General features: G+C 35.6%; 1 protein-coding gene across 4 annotated transcripts in view; it reads right to left on the bottom strand.

The window, feature by feature from the left end:
* Nucleotides 1-22,098, bottom strand: part of PDE1A (phosphodiesterase 1A) — a 241,138-nt gene that overhangs the window by 48,048 nt on the left and 170,992 nt on the right. For all 4 annotated transcript variants that reach the window (XM_008687225.2, XM_008687226.1, XM_008687221.1 and 1 more), the window contains exons 4-7: nucleotides 18,049-18,115; nucleotides 15,957-16,073; nucleotides 15,013-15,153; nucleotides 6,929-7,029 (exon numbers count right to left, since the gene is read on the bottom strand). In XM_008687225.2, the coding sequence (XP_008685447.1) occupies nucleotides 6,929-7,029; nucleotides 15,013-15,153; nucleotides 15,957-16,073; nucleotides 18,049-18,115 (426 nt within the window). The remainder of the gene's footprint in view (nucleotides 1-6,928; nucleotides 7,030-15,012; nucleotides 15,154-15,956; nucleotides 16,074-18,048; nucleotides 18,116-22,098) is intronic.

The raw sequence follows: 22,098 nt of genomic DNA, 5'->3' as shown, positions 1-22,098 counted from the left end.
GTGCTCGGTTTGTTCATCCCTCCCATGCCTGTAACCCCTGGCAACCACTGATCTTTTTGTTGTCTCCATAGTTTTGGCTTTTGCAGAATGTCATATATTTAAAATCATATAGTATGTAACCCTTTCAGACTGGATTCTTGCACTTCGTAATATGCATGTAAGATTCCTCCATGTCTTTTTGTGGCTTAATAGCTCGATTCTTTTGAACACGAGTAATAGTCCATTGTCTGGATCTATCACGATTTATCCTTTCACCTACTGAAGGATTTCTCAGTTGCTTCCAAGTTTTGGCCATTATGAATAAAGCTGCTATAAATATCCATGTTCAGGTTTTTGTGTGGACATAATTTTTCAGCTCCTTTGGATAAATACCAAGGAATTTGACTGCTGGATTGTATGGTAAGAATATGTTTCATTTTCTGAGAAACTGCCAAACTGTCTTCCCAAATGGCTGTACCATTTTGCATTCCCACTACAATGCAGGAGAGGTCCAGTGGCTACACATCCTCACCAACAATTGTTGTTGTCAGTGTTCCAGATTTTAGCCATTGTAGTAGATCTGTAGTGATCTCTCATTGTTGTAACTGGCATTTGCCTAATGACATGTAATGTGGAACACCTTTTCATATGCTAATTTTCCATTTGTATATCTTCTTTGTGCGGTGTCTGTTGAAGCACATTTTTAATGTGGAGTTTAAAGAGTTTTTTGTTTATTTTGCATAACAGTCCCTTATCAGATATATCTTTTACAAATATTTTCTCCCACTTTGTGTACAGTCTAATTATTTTGATATTGTCATTTACAGAGCATAAGTTCTTAATTTTAATGAAGTCCAGCTTATCAATTATTTTTTATGAATTTTGCCTTTAGTGTTGTATCTAAAAATTCATTGCCACATTCAAGATCATCTAGGTTTTCTCTTATGTTAACTTCTAGGAGTTTCATAGTTTTGCATTTTACATTTAGGTCTATCCATTTTGAGTTAGTTTTTGTGAGGAGAATAAGGTCTGTGTCTAGATTTATTTTTTTGCATGTTCCATAGTTTCAGATTCATCTGTTGAAGAGACTAGACTATCTTTGGCCTATTGCATTGCCTTTGCTCCTTTATCAAAGATCAGTTGACTATATTTTATGTGTGTCTATTTCTGGGATCTTTCTTCTGTTCCACTGATCTATTTGTTTATTCTTTTACCAATACCACACTATCTTGACTACTATAGCTTTATAGTGAGTCTTGAAGTTAGATAGCATCAATTCTCCAACTCTGTTCTTCTCTTTCAGTAACGTGTTGGCTATTCTGGGTCTTTTGCCTTCCCATATAAACTTTAAATCTGCTTGTCAACATCCACAAAATAATTTGTTGGGAGTTGGACTGGGATTGCTTTGAATCTATAGATCAAGTTGAGAAGAACTGACGTCTTGACAATACTGAGTCTTCCTACCGTGAACATGGAATACCTCTCCATTGATTTAGTTCTTCTCTGAATTCTGTCCTCAGATTTTTGCAGTTTTCCTAATATACATCTTATACATATTTTGTTAGGTTTATACCTAAGTATTTCAATTCTTTGATGCTAATGTAAATGATATTGTGATTTTAATTTCAAATTCCACTTGTTCATCACTGGCATATGGGAAAATGCCTGAATTTTGTGTGCTAACCTTACATTCTGCAAAATTGCTATAATTGCTTATTAGTTTTAGGAATTTTTTGTCAATTCTTTTGGATTTTCTATATAGATTATCATGTAACTTGAGAACAAAGACAGTTTTATGCTTTCTTTCCCAGTCTCTATACCTTTTGTTTCCTTTCATTGCCTTATTGCATTAACTAGGACTTCCACTACGATGTTAAAAAAAGGTAGTGAGAGAACATCCTTGCCGTGTTCCTGACCTTAATGGGAAAGCTTTGAGGTTCTCACTGTTAAGTGTGAGGTTCATTGTTAGTTTGTTGTAGATCTTCTTTATCAAGTTGAGAAAGGTCTCTGTTATTCCTAGTTTGCTAAGCACTTTTATCATGAATGGTGTTGGATTTTGTCAAATGCCTTTTCTGCATTTTGATATGATCATGTGTTTTTCTTCTTTAACATGTTGATATGATGATTTCCTTAATTCACCCATTTGGTCATAGTGCTTAGCTTACTTTTAATTATCATAGTTTGAATATACTTATCCCTTTTTCTTACAGTTTGTAATCCAGATACCTGTAAGATAATCTAGATATGTCAAACAGAGAAAAAAAAATTACCTGATATCCTCATTCAATCATTGAATGAATCAATCCTTCTGCTGATGAATCAAACCATTCCAGATAGTTGATTACCAACTATTTGGTATTCTCTTGGAATAAAATTACTTTGGATGGAGGGTGGAGGGGATGATGAAAATCATTTGATCTATTTATGATTTTAGTTTTTTTCTCCCTTATGTTGTGATTCAATCTGAATATTTAGCTCCTACAGCATTAAATTAACTGAGAAAACTTTAAAAAAAACCCAAATTTAAAATGTGTGTTTTACCACCAATTTATAATAAACATTATATTTTGAAATGATAAATTCGTCAAGGGAAGTTTTTGCTTTTCACCTGTCCATATTTCCACATCATTCGAGCAAATAAACTACTTCAAGTAGCATTGTTGAACTTAGTATTCCAGCATAAAGTATGAAATGTTCCAAGCATTCTCAGATCTGTATAATGGAGCCCTGGCTTCTTCCTCTGTCCTCTTAGGGTGACAGATCATTTTGCAAGTGTGGAATGGAAGCAGGGCCACTATGTATAATGTATTAAAATGGTAAATCCACTCATACAGGTTGCCAAATTGAAAGCAACAAAAATAGCAAAAGGAAAGTCAAGTTAAAACCTGTGCACCTTTGCTTCCACTTGCCACAATGCGCAGACTCTTCATTTTTCCTTCCTTGTAGTAGACATATACTCTGTCAGCACTGCAACTACCTCACTAAGACTTAACTGTTTTAGGCTTTTCAGTCAGTAGTACTGGTTATAGAACTGACTTTACCACTGAACGTTTACCAAAGAATAGGCAAGGATAAATAAAAGAAAGAACTAAAGAAACCTGGTTTTGGTTGCAAGTAACCTATTTGAGATCTGTATCTAATAATCTACTGAATAAACCAAGCTTTATTATTAATCCAACATAGGGAAAATGGCCTAGGAGGCAGAACAATTACTTCATCTTTTGTTTCTAGAACTGTCATAAAAGTAGAAAAACATATGTAGTTAGCTAATGGTACATAATTCCAAAATAGATTTCTTTTCATCTCAACTATGGCCTAAAAATTCTTTAGCCAATAATCATAACTCAGTATACAGAAAAGTATACCTGCAAACCTTAAGAGAGAACTGAATATATCTTACCCAAGTATCTCCAGAAGTTCACTCAGATCATGGGAAAACTGGCTTGTAAATCATACAACATTTGTATCATCTGGCCTCAAATCTAGCCACGGCAGCATAATTACATGACATGGCTCCAAGTATCACTGTCTTTTACTTTCAGCAGTAGGCAAAGATGTATCTTTGAATCAGATTTAATCGTAGCAAACTATTATGATTTTGTCTCATAAATCCAATAAGATTCTGAGAATAAAGCACCATCTTAATGTTTGAGATGGTCTTTGACTGCTAAGAAAAGAACAAAACTCTAAGCAACATTCAGTATCCATGGTAACAGGTAGCTCGGTATTTTCTTTTCACAAAAAAGAAATTATATCCATTTATTTACACTTTCAAGGATTTCATGAATTATAATGTCTGTATTGAACTCAAATCTAGCATTGTACTATGTTCTAAATTATTTTTTAGTTTGCATTATCCAGCATATAGTTTTCCACATGAGAAAAGCATTCTAAATCCAAGTAACAATGAATTATATAAAATACAATAGAATTATTGATACTTGTAATGTAAGACCTTATTTTTTCTTGGACAAAATGTAAAGGTGATAGAGTTTTAAAAGCACGTTATATTGTTGCATTTATGGTCATTACAACATTTTCGTTCATAGAAATTTCAAATTCTTGTATAATTAATCCTTTAAATTGATCCCAGTAGGCAATTTCTAAGAAAATAAATAAAATACTAGCCCTTTTCTTCCCTTTATATACAAAGTTTCTTAATGTAAAATTGGGGGGAAAATGAATTCTTCTTCCTCCCTCTCCTCTTTCTTTACTTCACCTTCTCCTCCTCCTCCTCTTCTTTTTTCTCCATTTTTTTTCTCCTTCTCTGCAGTCCAAAGCATATGTAAGTCAGGACTCTTCATCAGTTGTAAATGGATAGTAAGGAGAAAGCTAGAAGTGATGTCCTGACACTGCCGCTGGAGAAGGCTAGTCCATTGCCTTCACTTTTCAGAGTAGAAACAAGAAATGTTCACGGGTAACCAATCACTTGCTCCCATCTCCAATTCCTAAAACTGGAGTCCGATACAGGGCCCGGCTCAGTAATAAGCTGTCTTTAATTAAAATCTTACTCATTATGGATTCAATGGATGTTGAAGAGCCTTAGGCAAACAAAAATGATGTGCACGGTCTACCTTTGCTTTGATGTTTGACACAAAAACAGAATAGCTCCCTCTACTCTGCAAATGTGTAGGTTAATAACATCCTTTTCCACATGACCAGACCTCCAGGTCTGCCTTTTCCCTTCACAGTCTGTCAATCTCAGGGACTCTGGGGATAGACAGAATGCCTTCCTCAATATTTCACTGTTGGAATTTCAACTATTCCTCTGTCTCCATCAAGGGGCCATGTTATCTAAGCCCACCCCATTTCAGGCTATAGAAGACTGGAACGCTCATGTATCTGCCTTGGTCATGGGGTCAGGTTGTATGAGTAGACTGGATTGAGAATGTCCCTCTTCTCAGCTTCTCAATTCTGCCACTGTCATCAACTGACTACATGCATACAGATAGGTCATTTCATCTCCTGCGGTCTTTGTTTTCACTTTTTGAATTGTGAGGCCTTGACTAGATGATCCATAATGTGGCTCTGTCACTGTAGTCACTGAAAGCTCTAAAAATGTCTAATCTTTTAATAAAATGTTCCTATGATATCCACATTAAAAAATAATTTCCTATAGCTGTAAAATTGTTAGAAATATTGCTATTAAAAAGCAAATGAACAGATCACACAAAATCTGCACATGAATATTGATAGCCCCTTTATTCATAACCTTTATTCCAAAATTTGGAAGTAACCAAGATATCCTTCATAGGCAAATAAGGAAACAAACTCTGCCACATCCATACAATGGAATATTGTTCACCAATGAAAATGAATGAGCTATCAAGCCATGGAAAGACATGAGGAACCTTAAATGCATATTATTAAGTGAAAGAAACCAGTCTGAGAAGGCTTCATATCATAGGATTTCAACTATATGACATTTTAGAAAAGGAAAAACCATAAAATATTAACAAAACCAGAGGTTGTCAGGTGTAAGGGGGTAGGAAGGAAGGGAGGAATGAATAGGTGAAGCACAGGGGATTTTAGGACAGTGAAACTATTGTGTATGATACTATAATGGTGGATACATGGCATTATACATTTGTAAAACCCATACAATGTGTAACTCAAAGACTAAACTCTAATGTGTACTATGGGCTTTAGTTAATAATAATTTATCAGTAGTGGTTCATTATAACAAATGTACCATACTGATGCAAGATGTTAACAAAAGGGTAAACTGTGGGGGTGGGGAAAGAGAGTATATGGGAACTATGTACTTTCTGTTCAGTTTTTCTATAAATCTAAAACTGCTCTAAGAAATAAAGTCTATTAATTAAAAAAAAGAAAAAACCAAAAAAATAAATTTAGTTTTCCTTTAATAAGCCTGGAGGGTTCTATAGTAGTTCCAGAGAAACATCAGTCTCTCAACTTCCATCTCCATCTCAAGCATCTCTGACTAGTGAAAGACTTAGAGAAATGTCAGGATCCTATATATAGAAAGTTGGATCACGATGGGTCCTAGACGCATACTGCCTCCCAGGCACTGAGATCTCTGTGCAACCAAAAAGAACACAGAGCACCTTTCTGTTATGAAATGAATTATGTCACCCCAAAATTCGTATGTTGAAGTCCTCACCCCTTGTACTTTAGAATGTGACTGTATTTGGAGATAAGGCATTTGAAGAGGTAATTAAAGTTAAATAAGACTATCAGGGTGTGGCCTAATCCAATATGTGTGACGTTCTCACAAGAAGAAGAAGAGATACCAAGAATGTGTACCCACAGAGAAAAAGCCATGTGAAGACAGTGAGAAGGTGGCCACCTGTAAGTCAAGCAGAGAGGCTTCTACAGAAGCCAAACCTGCTGACACTTCTTGGACTTCTAGACTTCAGAACTGTGAGAAAATTTCTGTTATTTAAACCACCCAATCTGTGAATTTGTGATAACAGCCCTAGCAGACAGATATATCTCCACTCTGGTATTTTGATTCTAATAACTGCCATTATTACCATCATTAAAAATCTCATTTTCTAATTATTGTAAATTTAGTACTTCACACTAACCTGGAAATAAGGTTTCTTTGATTTTTTTTCAGAAGCACAATTTTATTACTTTCAAATACATAATGATACTAAACTCATGCCTTAAATAATATGTTGCGAGATTCATCTCAGTCAGTAGACGTCTGACTTGTGTGATAGTTCAAAGCATAAGTTCTGGGCAGAGAGAAATTATCTGATGCATTTTTACATTCTTTAAATTGCTAAATATCTCACCAAATATTTATACAGTTTTCTTGATAAATAATTGATTGTAACTTAAGGAATTTTGCTAAAATCCATTAAAACTACTTACTAGACATCTTCACTGTTATTTTTTAAATTTTCTTAAAAATAAATAATACGTAGAAAAATAAATTTCAAATTTTAAGTTAGAAAAGTTTATACTTTATATAACTTACCTTGTCTGAATATGGAAGTTGTTTGTGGTTCCTGTATGCTCGTAATCATGAATGGCAGCGGCAAAGACCATTGCTAAAATTTCCAGTTCAGTGAGCCAGTGCTAGTAAATTAAAGAAAGATACTATCATATTTAGAAAGCCGAGGCCATGTTGTATTTCTACAAAAGAGATTTTCTGTGCACCCAGTATAAGTAATCATATAAATATGTTAAATTATTTTTAGTGATTTCAAATACATTTTTTCTTCCTGTTTCACATTCCTTGTGCATAATGGAAGCTTCATGAGGTCAATGATTGTTTCACAGCTTGTAAATTCAAAATACAGACATTATAATCTTCCTTGCCAATCAGAAAAGGAGTAATTTTCTATGATTTAAAAGGTAAACCCTGTGTGGATTTTTGAATTCACAGACTTACAAATTTGGGCTCTCATGAAATCAATTACAGTTTAGTAATTTTTAACATAAGGCCCATACACCATTAAAATATCTTTAGCTCAACTTTTGTAGAAAACCCTGCTATGAGAAAATTTTCCACCTAAGAGTTGAAAATATTCACTTTGCTCATTAAAGAACTGAACTTCACTTTTCTATTTTATATTAAGATTTGTAAGAGTTTCTAAGAATTGACCAGATTTGCTCTTCATAACACACATATCCTGACTGTGCAATTAAACTTAATAATAAAAGATAGAACAAGTGTTTTCTTATAAATTCAAACCACCTGCTTCATATACATTGATCTTTCTGTTATCAACTGGATGGTTTAATAAAATTTCTCTGCTATTATAAGTCTACTCAGATAATTTTGTAGTTTATTCATCACTGAAATTTTACGTAACAGTTTTACTACACTATCTGTTACGGTAACCACAGGTGACCACTTAAATCGAAAATAAATAAAGTTAAGTAAAATTAAGTTCACTTTCCCAGGCACAGAAGCCACATCAACTACTCAATAGTCACATGTGGCAAGTAATTACCGTGTGGAACAGTGCGGATGCAAAGTGTTTCCATCATCCCAGAAAGTTCTATTAGATAGAGGTACAAGTAGGCGGTACTTGATTGAAAGAATGGAGGATCCCAATGATATGAAGCTTGCTCTTAGTATTCTCATTCCACATACTTGAAACAATTAAGTTGTACAAAGCAACAGAAAAATATAATGTAAACTACATACATACTTGATAAAAGGTCACAGAAAAAGATACAATTGAAGGGCAGATAGAATGTCCATTTGGTGGCAGTGATCTTGGAAGAAGGATGGACAAAGTTTAGTACCTAAATGCAATGTGAGGAACAGAGAGATTCTAAGGAGAAAGAGCAAATGCAGAATGATACTGTAGCGGCCCCTATGGAAGTTGAATCACCAACAGTACAACTGTGTTGGAGAGTCGAGTGGAATGAGAATGGAAAGAGAGTGCAGATTATGGGAAGAGTTGATGGACTACTTTGATTAGAGCTGATGAATCTGGATTTTGTATAAAATGCAAGAGGGAGCCATTGTAGGTCCATGAGTCAAAAACAAGAGGTGACAACTGTTGAATTTCATAATTGACAAAGGCATGATCTTATTAATCTTTGCTCCTCTTCACATAACCTATCATGGTAATTGGCACATAGCAGGAACTTAATATTTGTCTCCTGACTTGAATTTCACCAGTTTTGCATTAGGAGAAGGTAGTAAGGAGTAGTGGAAAGAGACTATGGATAATCAGACAATTCTGGTTTTAAATCTTTGTTGACCCTGAGGCAAATAATTATTTACCCTCTCAGTCACAGTTCCCATGAAAATAGAATTAGTGATCATTCCCTGTGGAGTTTTAAGAGAAGTTTTTAGGTTAATGTATTCACTGTGCCTTTCACAAATCTTGTCATTGTGTAAAATACAGAAAAATTGTCATTTTATTGAACTTATTACCTTAAATGCACTGTAGAAGGCATTGAGTTTGGAAAATAATAGTGAGCTAACATACCTTTAGTGATTGCAATTCAAGAATAAATGTCTCACAGCTGGATGACTGAAGCAGAAATGATTTTCAGAACCAATGGGAGTTGATATAACTAGCTATTTTGTGTTTATGGGTACATTTAATTGTGAGTCATTAAAAGGAAGAATGGCCTTTATAATAGACTGAAGTGGGACTGAGCCTCTAATGTCCCCAATGAGACTGTGGAATTAAACACCATGACATGAATAGCAATTGAAGTTAAACAAGCTTTTGTACTCCCAGAAACTCATTGTTTTATATATAAAAAAATTGATCCTAGAAACAAGTCGCCAATTTTCTTAAGTATATCCTATTTTTTTCTAAAGATTTTATTTATTTATTTGAGAGTGCGCATATTGGGTGGATGGGCAGAAGGAGAAGAGAATCTTAAGCAGACTCTTCACTGATATGGAGCCCAATGTAGGATTCAATCCCAGGACCCTGAGATCATGACCTGAGCCAAAACCAAGAGTCTGACACTTAATAGACTGTGCCACCCAGGTGCCCCTTATGTATTTCCTATTGATTATATTTAAGATTTACAGATTTAACTGTGATTAAAAAAACAGCAATATTTAATACCTACAATAATATAGAATATAAAGCCGTAATTATAAAAAACATTAAATTAGGGCAGCAGAGATGGATTTTAATTATAGATTATCTCATAAGTATTTAAAATTATTATCTTCCTAGCTGTCAAATTGATTATACTTATTTCCTGTTTTTAGTCTCATTATTCTCTGCTTCCCATAAATAGTACTTCCTCCATGAATTCCTCTTATTTATTGCCACACTATAGCCCTAATAATTAAGTTTAAATTATAAAATAGTTTGAAGAGAGTGAAGTGTTGAACTCTCACACTTAATTTAAAAGCATGTCTATTTTGTATTAGTGAAAGTAGAATTTTGGGCTGATTTTTAGTTCCTTCGTTGTTCATTCATTTTACACTGGTTCCACATGAGAATTTCAACTCAGAAAATGACTGCTTAAATTCATGGATTTTGTAAGTGATTCATGAGAACATGCCAGAGAGAATGAGGCTGAGTGATATCACTCTTCCCAACTAGCACAGTGGTCAGCACATAACCTACATGCTTCTGATTCCTCATGGGCAGACATAAAGGGTTAAAACGATGAGTCAAGAGCAGTGCAGACACTGTGCTTCATCTAAACCGCAGTGTGCATTTTGCCTAGAGAAATGTCCCGGTAGACTAACTCTAAAATGAGCAGTCCTCAGATTATATCATAGAGACATGCTGACTGCCATCAATAGTTTTTATAATAATGTCAGAAAGAAAGGAGATGGAACTAACATTGACTGGACATTTTAGCTAGATGGTCTCTTTTAATCTGTATAACTATCTTGTTTTCCTTTCATGAGATAGTTATTTTTATCTTTACTTGGCAGATAACAAAGCTGAATCCTTAAGAATTGAGTCAACCTGCCAAAGGTTACGTAGCTATCAAGTGGCAGAGCAGGAATTCAACCCAAAATCTGATTCCAAAGTTTCTGTTCCTTCCGGAGATCACAATATTTCTTCTGTGGATGACAACAGCATTCGTTACTTGAGGGAAGCAATATGCAGAATACGTTTTTCTAAGGCTTCAGAAGCAGAATTTCTAGATGGTTTAACTGGGTATGTTGATGGGTAGAAGCTCTAAATAGAGCTTTAAGACTTATGGTGTAAATTTCCACATCTGAATTATTCAGTGTGTGTGTGTATGTTTGTGTGTGTGCGAGAGAAAGTGTATGTGTGTATATAAGGTTGGGAGAATTTCAGGTCAGAAAATCACATTGACCTGTTAGTTCCTGGTGTGTCTAAAACAGCATAATTAACAACACTTTTAGCTAAATTACAGAGTTAGACTCTTTTTTCTCTAGCCCTTTGAATGGGATGACATAGTTTGCTATAATTTATCCAGTACAGAAAGTGTTACAATAATATTAATACATAATATACATAAAATAAAATAATATATGATAAAAATAAATTGATAATTATTTTTGATATTACAATGTGTGTTAATACCTATTATATTTCAGGAACTAAGTTAGGTGCTTTACATATATGATATCGTTGACTCTTCACTGTCATCCTACAGGATGGTCAGTATTATTAACCACATATTAATGACAAGAAAACCAAGTTAGAGAGTGAGTGATCTAGGTCATGGTAGAACAGGGTTTCGAACCTATGTCTGATTGCCTTGAAAGCCTGTACTCTTTCCACTCTTCCAAACATTGTTGTCTGAGAAGTTATTTGCAAGAACAGAATTTCCACATAGTTGGTAGAATAGAGACATAGTGGCATATTTTTTTGTAAATTGATTGGAGAAAAATTGAGTCATTCCAGAGTGTGGGAGGCTATTCCTGGGTGTGGTCAATGGACTACAATTTCCAAAGGAAATAGATTTCACATCATCTTTCTTTGTTCTACTCTTAATGTTAGAACACAGGGTTAGGAGCCTTTAAATGCAAGTGTTCCCTTACAAAGGCCCTCAGAAGATTTCAAATTCAGAGAGACATTTGGAGGTGGCTTGGCAGCATTTGGTGAAGCGATTTGCTCTTTAGCAAATGGATTAAGCTACCACATACCACTGTCACCTTGGCACAGGGCTACAAGGTAATTGTCAAAGGACAGAGAGAGACAGAGGGTGTACTAGCATCAACTCTCCTCTGCCGTGTCCGCTCCCAGGCTGAGGGTATTCCGTGTGGCAGTAACAAACTGAAGGACAATAACTTCATCACAATCCCCTTCAGGCACGGGTCCTCAGAACATTTTGCAGGTGGCAGGCTGCATTAGTTACCTGACAGTTTGGGGCTGCCACTAGAGTGCTCCAGAAATGTCACAGATAAGACTGTCCTGAAATGGCAGGGCTTCAACTAAAACACTGAAGCCAGTGACCCAGTCTTCCCCATATCAAATCCGAGGAGTTTCCGCTAAATGGATATTTCTGTAATACATTTTTTGTTGTTTCAAAGAACCAACGCATTCATCTGTGTGAAAATTAATACTCCCCTACCACTACTTTTGTCATCTAAAGAAAAGCTTGTTAAAATAACTTCCCTAAAGCTATCAAGCTGGCTGTGAAACCAAGTTTTGGCAACATAGGCAATAAATTCACAATTCATTTTGCCTTTCCTCTTACCATCTATCATAAAATTTCTCATTACTTCCTGTAGTTTAAATGTATTTTCCTGATCTCAGATGACAATGACAGTATTCCACTAGACTATTTTTGTAATGGCCAAACTAATGGATGAGTAAATAGCCCACTGACACATTGTTGCTGAAGGATGAATAAATCAGAAAACAGTTCCCCAATGAAACCTGCTAAAGTAGAGTGAAGTTCTGTTATGATTGGAAAATTATGGATTATGTGATCTTTACTAATATCAACTTTCTAGGAGCCATGCCAGACTGGGCCAGATTTCCCGTCTTCCAGAGAAGTTGGAATGGCTTGTTATATCTGGGAACAAGTCCTCCTCACAAGCCTGAGGGAAAAGTCACATCATGGATTTGAATTTCCCTATTTACCAATAAAACAGCGTCCTTCATCCCTTCAATGTCACCTTTAGAAGAGAGGTTCTGAAGCAAAATAGGAGACTTTATTTGGCTCTGTTTATACTGATAGCAAAAAAAAAAAAAAAGAAAAAGAAATGTATGTAAGCAAAACGTATTTTTAAACGATGAAATTTTGGTTACCTCCCAGCATAAAATGGTATATATCTTCTCATTGCATTTCATAATTTAAGTAGATATTTGATTATACTGAAGCAGACATTACTTTTCCATTCCATCTTGTTCTGAAGAAACTTAATCACTTCAGTTTCCATTTCAGAGTATCACTTAAATATTTCATTTCTCAGTTTTTTCAAAGCCACAGAATTCAGGAAAGAGGACATACCACACTTAAAGTGAAAACCATCTCACTATCAGATTCAAGACCAAGGCCTTAGAACGGAAACAGCAAGAAGCTCTAACCAGGAAGAGGCTGAAGTGACTTTTTCAAGGATAATAGCATTTGTGGCTGTCAGGAGGCCAAGAGCTCAAGATACAGCTGTGACAGTGAAGTCTTATTAAAGCAAAGGAACTTTAAAAGAATTCCTGTGTGTGTGTGTTTGTGCACACATGCTAGAAACAATTATAGGTAATACTACTTTCTAAAAGCTTATAATATTTTAAAGCTATGTCTTTGCATGCTTGATTTTCTACTTATTATTGTTAACTTCTACTTCCTCCTTTTAGGTGTCAAATCAGAGTCCTGGAAAGAAGAGTGAGTAAGCTTCAACCTAGGACCAAGGAAGTCTAGCCATGACTGCATCTGATCTCAGCCAATGGGCACATTCATACCATAAGTCTATGAAGACCATTTATACCTTACAATAGGAAAACACAAGGTATGAGGTTGACAACACATACAGTTCGGCCTTCTACAAGGTCACAAGGGGCTCATGCTACTGCATAACGGTTTTTGAGATTTCTGCCTCCCCCAAATAGGACTTAACTCCAAAACAGGTTACATTACTTTGTAATTTTGTGGTAGAGTGCTGATTTCTGTTGAATTGGTGGTGAGATTTCAAGAAAATCCTTTATTAAAAGCCTTTCTTAAAAGTTGAGCTCCTAGCCATTAGCCATTATCAGCTGCCAGCTATGTGAATGAACCACCATGGACATCTTGCCCAGTGATGTTCTCAGATGTCTTCAGCTATGGTTGCTAGCTGACTATAAGCCCATCAACGACCTCAAATGAGAACCTGCTAGTTGGGACCCTTGTAACTACAGACCCTTGAGAGTTATTGCTAAGTTGTTGTTTTAAGCCATTAAATTTTGGAGCAACAGATAATCAAAACATGGGTTAGGAGTGGGATCTGAGCCCAAGGCATTGATGGATATGCAACATTTTGGAAGCAAAGAAAGCTGAAGAAGAGAAGTAAACAATTTCTTCAATCATCATATGAGACACTATTGGATGAACCACTGAAAATGGATTGTGTGTATAGCAAACAAAACACTATAGTTTCTTGGGGAAAAATAAAATTAATATGAAAATTTATATAATAAAGTTGAAAAATCATATAACTGTTGTAAGTTTTCAAGATCTTCAAGACAATATACTGTGGCCCTAGGGACTTTGCATGGGACCAGAGTAGGACTAGTCTCTGGTGTGGACAGATGAGGTATTGAGGATCTCTGGGCCCCAAAGAGTATTAGTTACATAGATCTGAGTGCCAATGACCCAATAGAACAGGTGTGTGATTTCTGAAGTCAAAATATATTATGGGATTTGATGGAACATTCTACTTAAAGGCAATTTATGGCACCACTTCAGCATAGGCTGACACATAAGGAATCAAGAAGGTACCAAGATTTGGGCATCTCATATGGCCTATACCCCTTTGAACCCACCTCAGTGTGGAATTTTAAGAAGAAAGAGTTGCTCCTTCCTTTTCACTTTCTGGGAGTCACCCTAAACTCTGAGATATTACAGAAATTCCAGGCAGAGTCAGAATTCCTAACATTTACTTGTTGTTGTCCTGGGATTGCATTGCTGAATCTTTTATTTACTTATTCATTGATTCATTTATATACAAAGAAGAGGAAGGAGAATTTGGAAAAATTCACATAAATAATTTCCCAAATCCCTATATTAGGATTGATTGTGATTATCAACTCAAGTAAAAAAGAAAACTCCACAGAAGTCAGCTTGGGAGAACATGATAATATGAGGGAAGAGCACTATAACTAACTTTTATCCCAAGACTTTATCTAGGTCACTTTTTGGTTTTTTGGTTGATTCCTTTGGGGAAAAAATTATAGACAAAAATGTTCTGGAGTCCAAATTTTGGAAAATAGGCAGTATATTTACATTTGCCTCTGGGAATCTTTTTTTTTTAATGGAGTTAAAATATGTTTCGGAAAATGTATATTACGAATAACTCATTAACCCTCAAAAATCCAAAAGATCATCACTTATAATACTCCTGTGGGTATTGAAAGGACAATGGCAATGTGGGACAATGGCAATGTAGGAGAAAGGAATTTGATATTACAAACCAACAAACTTCGGTAATAAAAACTTTCTTACCATGATACCTGTATGAAGCATTATGTAATGCACAGTTTGAGTGACATCAGCTGCATGAATCAAATTGTGATAAGGATTTTTGTACTTGCTGTAACCAACTTCTAAACCTTCTGCAAAGGAAATTAGGCAAGAAACAGGAATCTGCAAAAAGTAATAATTATGATTATATTTTGACTAAAATAGTAGCACTAAATCAACATGAGCACAACAATGTTTGGGGTGGGACACAATTGTGTCAGATGTGGGCAGCAGTTTTTTGAAGTTAAATGTAGGTTGTTCTGAAAAACTATTTCATTAACCTGTTAGCTTTCAATCCTAAGAAAGATCGTAACCCCCAGCTGTTTAACTAAGATAGATGAACTAACATTCTTACCCATACTGTCGTCTGTGAATGTTTGTATCTTTCAGAGTCAAGACAGAAGGCTACTGCTTAAAAGGGTAAAATTCCCAGTTACAATTGGTGATGTCTAGTTTTTCTATCTGTAATACAAGGGATTAAAATAAATGACCTCCCAGTACTTCTAGCTCTAAAATTTCCGTGATTCCACTGGTAATGATGAAAGGTACAGGTTGCAGAATGCTCAGAAATCTGGATCAAATCTGCTGCTTAAATGGCTCTAAAATGAAATTAATTAAAAGCCCTTTCATCTCAGTTTAAGAAAAGCTGCCAAGAAAGGTTCAATCTGTGTTTTAGGAACACAGGAGATCATATTTTTTAAAAACATTGCAATGAGGCTACAATGGCCTCATGATCTCCGTGTGGATATATGTCAGTGAGTCGTGGAAAATGGCTATATCATGTGGTGAACTCATCCTCCTGTTCTGTGACCTGCCAACTAGAAACATTATAAAATGCATTGATTAATGACTCGATGTTCTGCATTTTCATTCTTATTCAGATAACTAATTCTAAGAGCATTTCATTTTTGTTCCATGTTTCTGACCTTGAAACGATTGATAAGATCATATCTGGTAAACAGTTCATAAATCATAAACTTCAGACTGTGTTCTCCACTTGCTTCATTTAAAGCAAATACATCAAAAGACCATTTATCAACATCCTGTAAAAAAAAAAGGAGTAAATACTTTAGATGGCAATATGATATAGTTGTTTCTTTCTATGAAAAATTCTTGGAGAGATCAGGCATTATAGATTTACCAGGCTACGTTTTGATTTAGAACATCAGACTATATTTATATGACAGAGCCACTTAGTATCCATGGGTTCACAAAAGTGAGGCCATAATGTGTAATGTAAGTTTTAAAATCTTCCCCCTAATCCCAAAGTTATCAAACTTGATGTAATAAACCTGATAACACTATAATACTGATCTTATTCTCAATCTCTCTTCAAATTCATGCCATAAATCACTTGCCCAGAGTGGGCTTCATTTTAAGGTAGAATTACGGGTTATGAAGGTGATATCAATGGAGGGATAGGGGAAAGGAGCCTCAACTTCTCTTTCTCACCCACTACATTCTACATGGCTTGAAATTCCACCATAAGAGTTCATTCTTTGATTTAAAGCTTTCATATTTTATGTCTGCTTTTAAGTATATTCCACCTTATTACTCACTCTAACCTTGGCTGATTCATGTATACTTTCCTCCAGGGACAGATGGAAAGGAAAAGGAAGTGAGTCTTTTGATTGAGGAGAAGGAGGAGGAAAGTAATTATAGCATTTCAGGCGATTCCCTAGGGAAGTGGTCAGGCATATAGGGAAACACATCCATACCCTTGGAAAAAAATCCACTGACAGTGGGAGAGTAAGCAATGAGAGCTATGCCAAACCATTCCAGCTACCTCATGATTTTTGCTTTAGGTAATTCCGGGTTGAAAACTTGTGGAGGGGTTCACAAAATGGACTTGTAAGAAGTGAAATCAGTCCTATACACTAAGGAGGTTTTCACATAAAGTGGGAGCTCCAATACTAAATAAATCACGGAAATTTTAAAAATTTGAAGAAATACAACAGTCAGTTTTAATGATTATTAGACACTCTTAGTAAAGTGTGTGTTTACATACACACAGCAGGTTTAGTATTGAATAGGGCAACCTTAAAATTATGCATTAATTTTAAATTTGAGCTGGGATTATTTAGAACTTTATTCATTTAATACATTTTTACAGAAGACAATGATCTGTACCATAACATGCTGAAACTAAACTGAGAATCTGATAAATAGTATTCAAACAGTCTCTTTTAAAAATACTGCTTTTGAAAATTGTGATAACAGCTTCAAATGGTATTTTTAATCACTTGAAAACACCAAGGAGATATTTTTTGATTTGCTTGTATGCCTTTGTTAAATTCCTTGCATTTGGCCCTGATTTGATCCCCAAACACTTGCTTTATCTGTTTGTAAATTTAAAATCTCTGAAGGTTGTGTTAGAAGACATTTTACCATTAGTAAAGCTTAAATGAGGCCAACAAATCTTTTATCAAATTCTAAAGCTAACACAAGAATTAGTTCAGATTGTTAGGAGGCTGCTATTTATAGTTCCTGTCAGGGGTTTCCCATTGAGTAAAAGGTTAGTTTTCCACTTTGGGGGATTTTTATCAACAATGATGATTCACATTTATAAACTACTGCAGATGCTTCATTGAGGACAAATAAGACAAGAAGGTATCTCAGGAAGTAAGAACTATTTAACTAAAAATATTCTTTACTGGTGATATTTCCTTCCTTAACCTGTTAATTTATACATTTTCTCTGTACTATATTTTAGAAAAGTGTTTACTTTCTCTCATACTAAAATATTGTGTTGGTTTCTAAAGGTTATTAAAAATAAAAAAATAAGTAATATTTGTGCTCATAGTTGACGAAATCAAAATCTCACAAGATCCAAGGAGTAATTAATATCCTATAATGTGACATTAGTGTAAATCAATCCTCATATAAGTCTACAATGAGTCATGATTTGGAACTTAGGACATGTTGTAGCAAAGACCTATTCTCATTTTTGCCCAGCCATTTTAAGAAGATTTGAAAACATGACTATTTGAAAAATTAAAATAACTGAAATTATTTCACCTTTAATGTTACTATGACAGCTTCTGGATATACCAAACCAACCATGTGATAGGACTTTCTGTACATTCTGAAAAAGAAAAATAAGTGTATATATAAGACTCATTTATTCAAAGTTTTCAACTACTTTTTTAAATATAAGGGGAAAGATTACTTTTGGCATGTTCACCTTTTATCATTAGTTACAGGCTCTCTTTGTAGCAACAATGATAACTATGGTCACCATTTATTGAGAATCTACAATGTGACATATGTTAATATGAATTCATCTACACACAAGCACCCTACTAAGTCAATATGATTGACATCTTTTTCTTTGCTTCATCCCTATTAAAACAGACTGTTCTTTGTATGTGCAACAAAGCTTTCTGGCATACCACCATATCAATGATGGAATATTCTGGTTTTGCATCCATTTATGTGCCAAAATTTTTGGTCTTGAAGCTGAATGTCATCAAAATATTTCCTTTATGGATTTCTTTCTTCTTCTTCTTCTTCTTTTTTTAATAAAATGGAAATTAGAGAATATGTAGTATCATCAGAATTTACACAGCTTCCTTTTTTAAAGTTAAAAATATTAGGGCAGACCGTATTGACAAAAATTGCTGAAGTTTGTTCAAACCGTCACTTCATAAAAATTAAGAAACATTATGCAGAACAAAGTTATTTCCATTTTTATAATAGCACCAGTGGAAGTATGTTTATTAATTAGTAATTTGCCGGATCTTCTGATGGGCAACGAAAATGACATAAACCCAATATATGAAACTCTTCCGTTAGTTCATGTGACAAGAAAACCAATGTGATACCCCAATGCGTAGGAATAGCATAGACTTTTATTCAGAACTGGAAGATACATGGTTCATCTAAAAAGTCCTGGGAAGAAAGAATTAACTATGAATAATGTCCCTTCATTTCCATATTGTTAGTCCATTGGCAAGCTACATTCCTAGACTATATGCCTGAACAAAGTCATAATTTAATGATTACATCATTAGTTTATATGAGGGAGGTCAATATAAGAAATAGTCATTTGGAAAATATTTTGCAATTTCATAAAACCACTACAGAACACACTAACCTTTTTTTTTTTTTTTTAAGATTTTAAAAATTTATTTGTTTTAGAGAGAGAGAGAGTCAGAGCACAAGCGGGAGGGGCAGAGGGAGAGGGAGGGAGAATCTTAAGCAGACTCCGCGTTGAGTACTGAACCTGAGGCAGGACTCGCTTTCTTGACCCTGAGATCATGACCTAAGCCAAAATGAAGAATCAGACACTTGACTGACTGAGCCCCCCAGGCACCCATAGACACTAACCTTTTTGATTCAACGTACCTTATGTCTTAAAAATCCATAAGACATATTACTTAGTTTCTATGTAAAACCTCTCTCTTAAAGATAATAAATGCCAAATAATTCATGTTTCTCTCTCTCTTCTTAAAGATTTATTTATTTATTTGAGAATGCCAGCTGGGGTAGGGGTGGAGCGAGAGGGAGACAAGCAGACTCCCGCTGGGCAGGAAGCCTGATGCGGGGCTCCATCTCAGGACCCTGAGCCAAAAGCCAAGAGATGGTCACTTAACCAACTGAGCCACCCAGGCACCCCTCATGTTTCTCTTTTAATCTGACTTCTTGAAAGCTCAGAATTAAAATATTGCATTTATGTATATCTCTAGTCTAGGCTTTCTTGATAAAATATTTCCCCATTTTATCACAGAGACTTATTACTTTATTTCACTATTTCTTTTTTTTTTTAAGATTTTATTTATTTATTTGAAAGAGATAGAGACAGCCAGTGAGAGAGGGAACACAAGCAGGGGGAGTGGGAGAGGAAGAAGCAGGCTCATAGCGGAGGAGCCCGATGTGGGGCTCGATCCTGCAACGCCGGGATCACGCCCTGAGCCGAAGGCAGACGCTTAACCACTGTGCCACCCAGGCGCCCCAGTATTTCACTATTTCCATTTAATGTTTATTTTAAATGACTCTAAATAATTTTTGAATATGGGTAATAGGTTATAATAAAAAATTATCCTTATTCTCTCTCTTGGAAGATTTCAGAGCATTTTATAAATAAAAATACATTAATTACTCCACTGAGATAGGCATAATTATTGTAGTCTTGCAGGGCAAGGAAATTAGTAATTGCATTATAACAGACCCAGAAAATAATTATTGTCAATAATGATATTTAGCTTTTTGGGGTTTTTTTTTTTTTGAGACAACAGTATTTTCTATTTTTCTAGTCATTATCACTAAAAAATGGAGAGACAGGGGAAACAAAAGGATAATGGACTAGGAAAATAAGGTCAATACAATGATCAGGAGTAGGAAATTTAAAAAATTAAGTAACTTTCAATCCGTGTGACTTCATGGCACAGAAAGGCAGTAGGATGTAGCAAAGAGAAGACATACTTATTTACTTTTTAATTTATTTGACAGAGAGAGAGAGACAGCCAGCGAGAGAGAGAACACAAGTAGAGGGAGTGGGAGAGGAAGAAGCAGGCTCCCAACAGAGCAGGGAGCCCGGTGCAAGGCTGGATCCCAGGACCCCGGGATCACGCCATGAGCCGAAGGCAGACGCTTAACGACTGAGCCACCCAGGCTTCCAGAAGACATGCTTTAAATCTCAGACTAGCCACTCACTAGCTATATGATCTTTGTAAAACTACTTAATGTCACTCATCTGTAAAATGAGGATAATTATAAACTTTTTGTGAAGAGTAAATGATATAAATGCCTAGCATAAGTGCTCATTACAAGAAAGCCATGATTATAATTAACGTTACTGTTCTCACTACTCTGCAGCCACTGCTGTTGGCTACAATTCTTTTTTTTTTTAAATTTTTTTTATTATATTATGTTAGTCACCATAAACTTCCCCATTATCTTTTCTAATCCTATAATCGGGAATAAAATATTAGGGCAAAAAAATGAGGATGACTGGGATCGGAATCCGTGTGGGGGAAACTTTAATACAGCTGCCTCACACTTGAGTAAATAGCTGACATATTACAAGTTGCTGAAAAAGAACAATGAATTTCCTGGGCTCCTGCAGGTGGTGAAAGTCCAACTGGAAATATGGTGAACTATTTTTGGAAGTTTTTACTAGAGTTGCAATGTGTAATTCAAAAACTCAAAAAAACACAAAAACCAAAAACTATCTTATGTCAGACACTGCATTAGGTAAGAAACCAGTGGCAAACAAGAAAAGACCATTGCTGCTTTCATGAGGCTTACTGAACAGTGAAGAGGGGCAATAAATAAAAAATACATGATTACAAACAGCACTCAGTGCTGTGAGGTAAACCACTGGTCAGGATAGACAAAGTGATGAACACTGTACAGAGTGGTCAGGGAAGACATTTGGGAAGACAGGAAGGGCCAGCCATGGGCAAGGGCAGGGAAAATCTTTGGTAGAGGGCATAACAGGATTAATGGTCTCAAGGGGAGAAAGAGTTAGGGATGTTCATGGGGTCGAAATCAGAACAATATTCAGTCAAAATGAAGGTAGCATTTGATGAAGCAAGGAGGTAAAAAGGTGCCAAATCCTGCAAAACCATGATACCAAAGTCGCACTTAATACCAAGTGAATGCAAAACCGTCAGATGGTTCTAAGTTTAGGAGTGACAGGGACTAATTTATATTTTAAAACATCACTGTAAAATGACTTGTTTGGAGAGGGCAGTTGAGGAAGTGGGGGCCCAACTGGAAAGCTATTGTCATATTTCTTTTCTTTTTTTTTTAAAAGATTTTATTTATTTATTTGACAGAGAGAGAGATTGGCAGTGAGAGAGGGAACACAAGCACAGGGAGTGGGAGAGGAAGAAGCAGGCTCCCAGCAGAGGAGCCTGATGTGGGGCTCGATCCCAGAACGCCGGGATCACGCCCTGAGCCGAAGGCAGACGCTTAATGACTGAGCCACCCAGGCGCCCCATATTGTCATATTTCTGATGGCAGATGACAGAGCTGGAGACTGGGATTGAGAAGGGGAGATGGGAAAGTGAGCAGATTCGAGGTATATCTGGGTAATGAATTACCAGGACCTGAGGAGTCATG

Source organism: Ursus maritimus, unplaced genomic scaffold (assembly GCF_017311325.1).
Source record: "Ursus maritimus isolate PB19 unplaced genomic scaffold, ASM1731132v1 scaffold_1, whole genome shotgun sequence".
In the NCBI taxonomy this organism is placed as follows: domain Eukaryota; kingdom Metazoa; phylum Chordata; class Mammalia; order Carnivora; family Ursidae; genus Ursus; species Ursus maritimus.
This window is presented reverse-complemented; position numbering and strand designations above follow the sequence as displayed.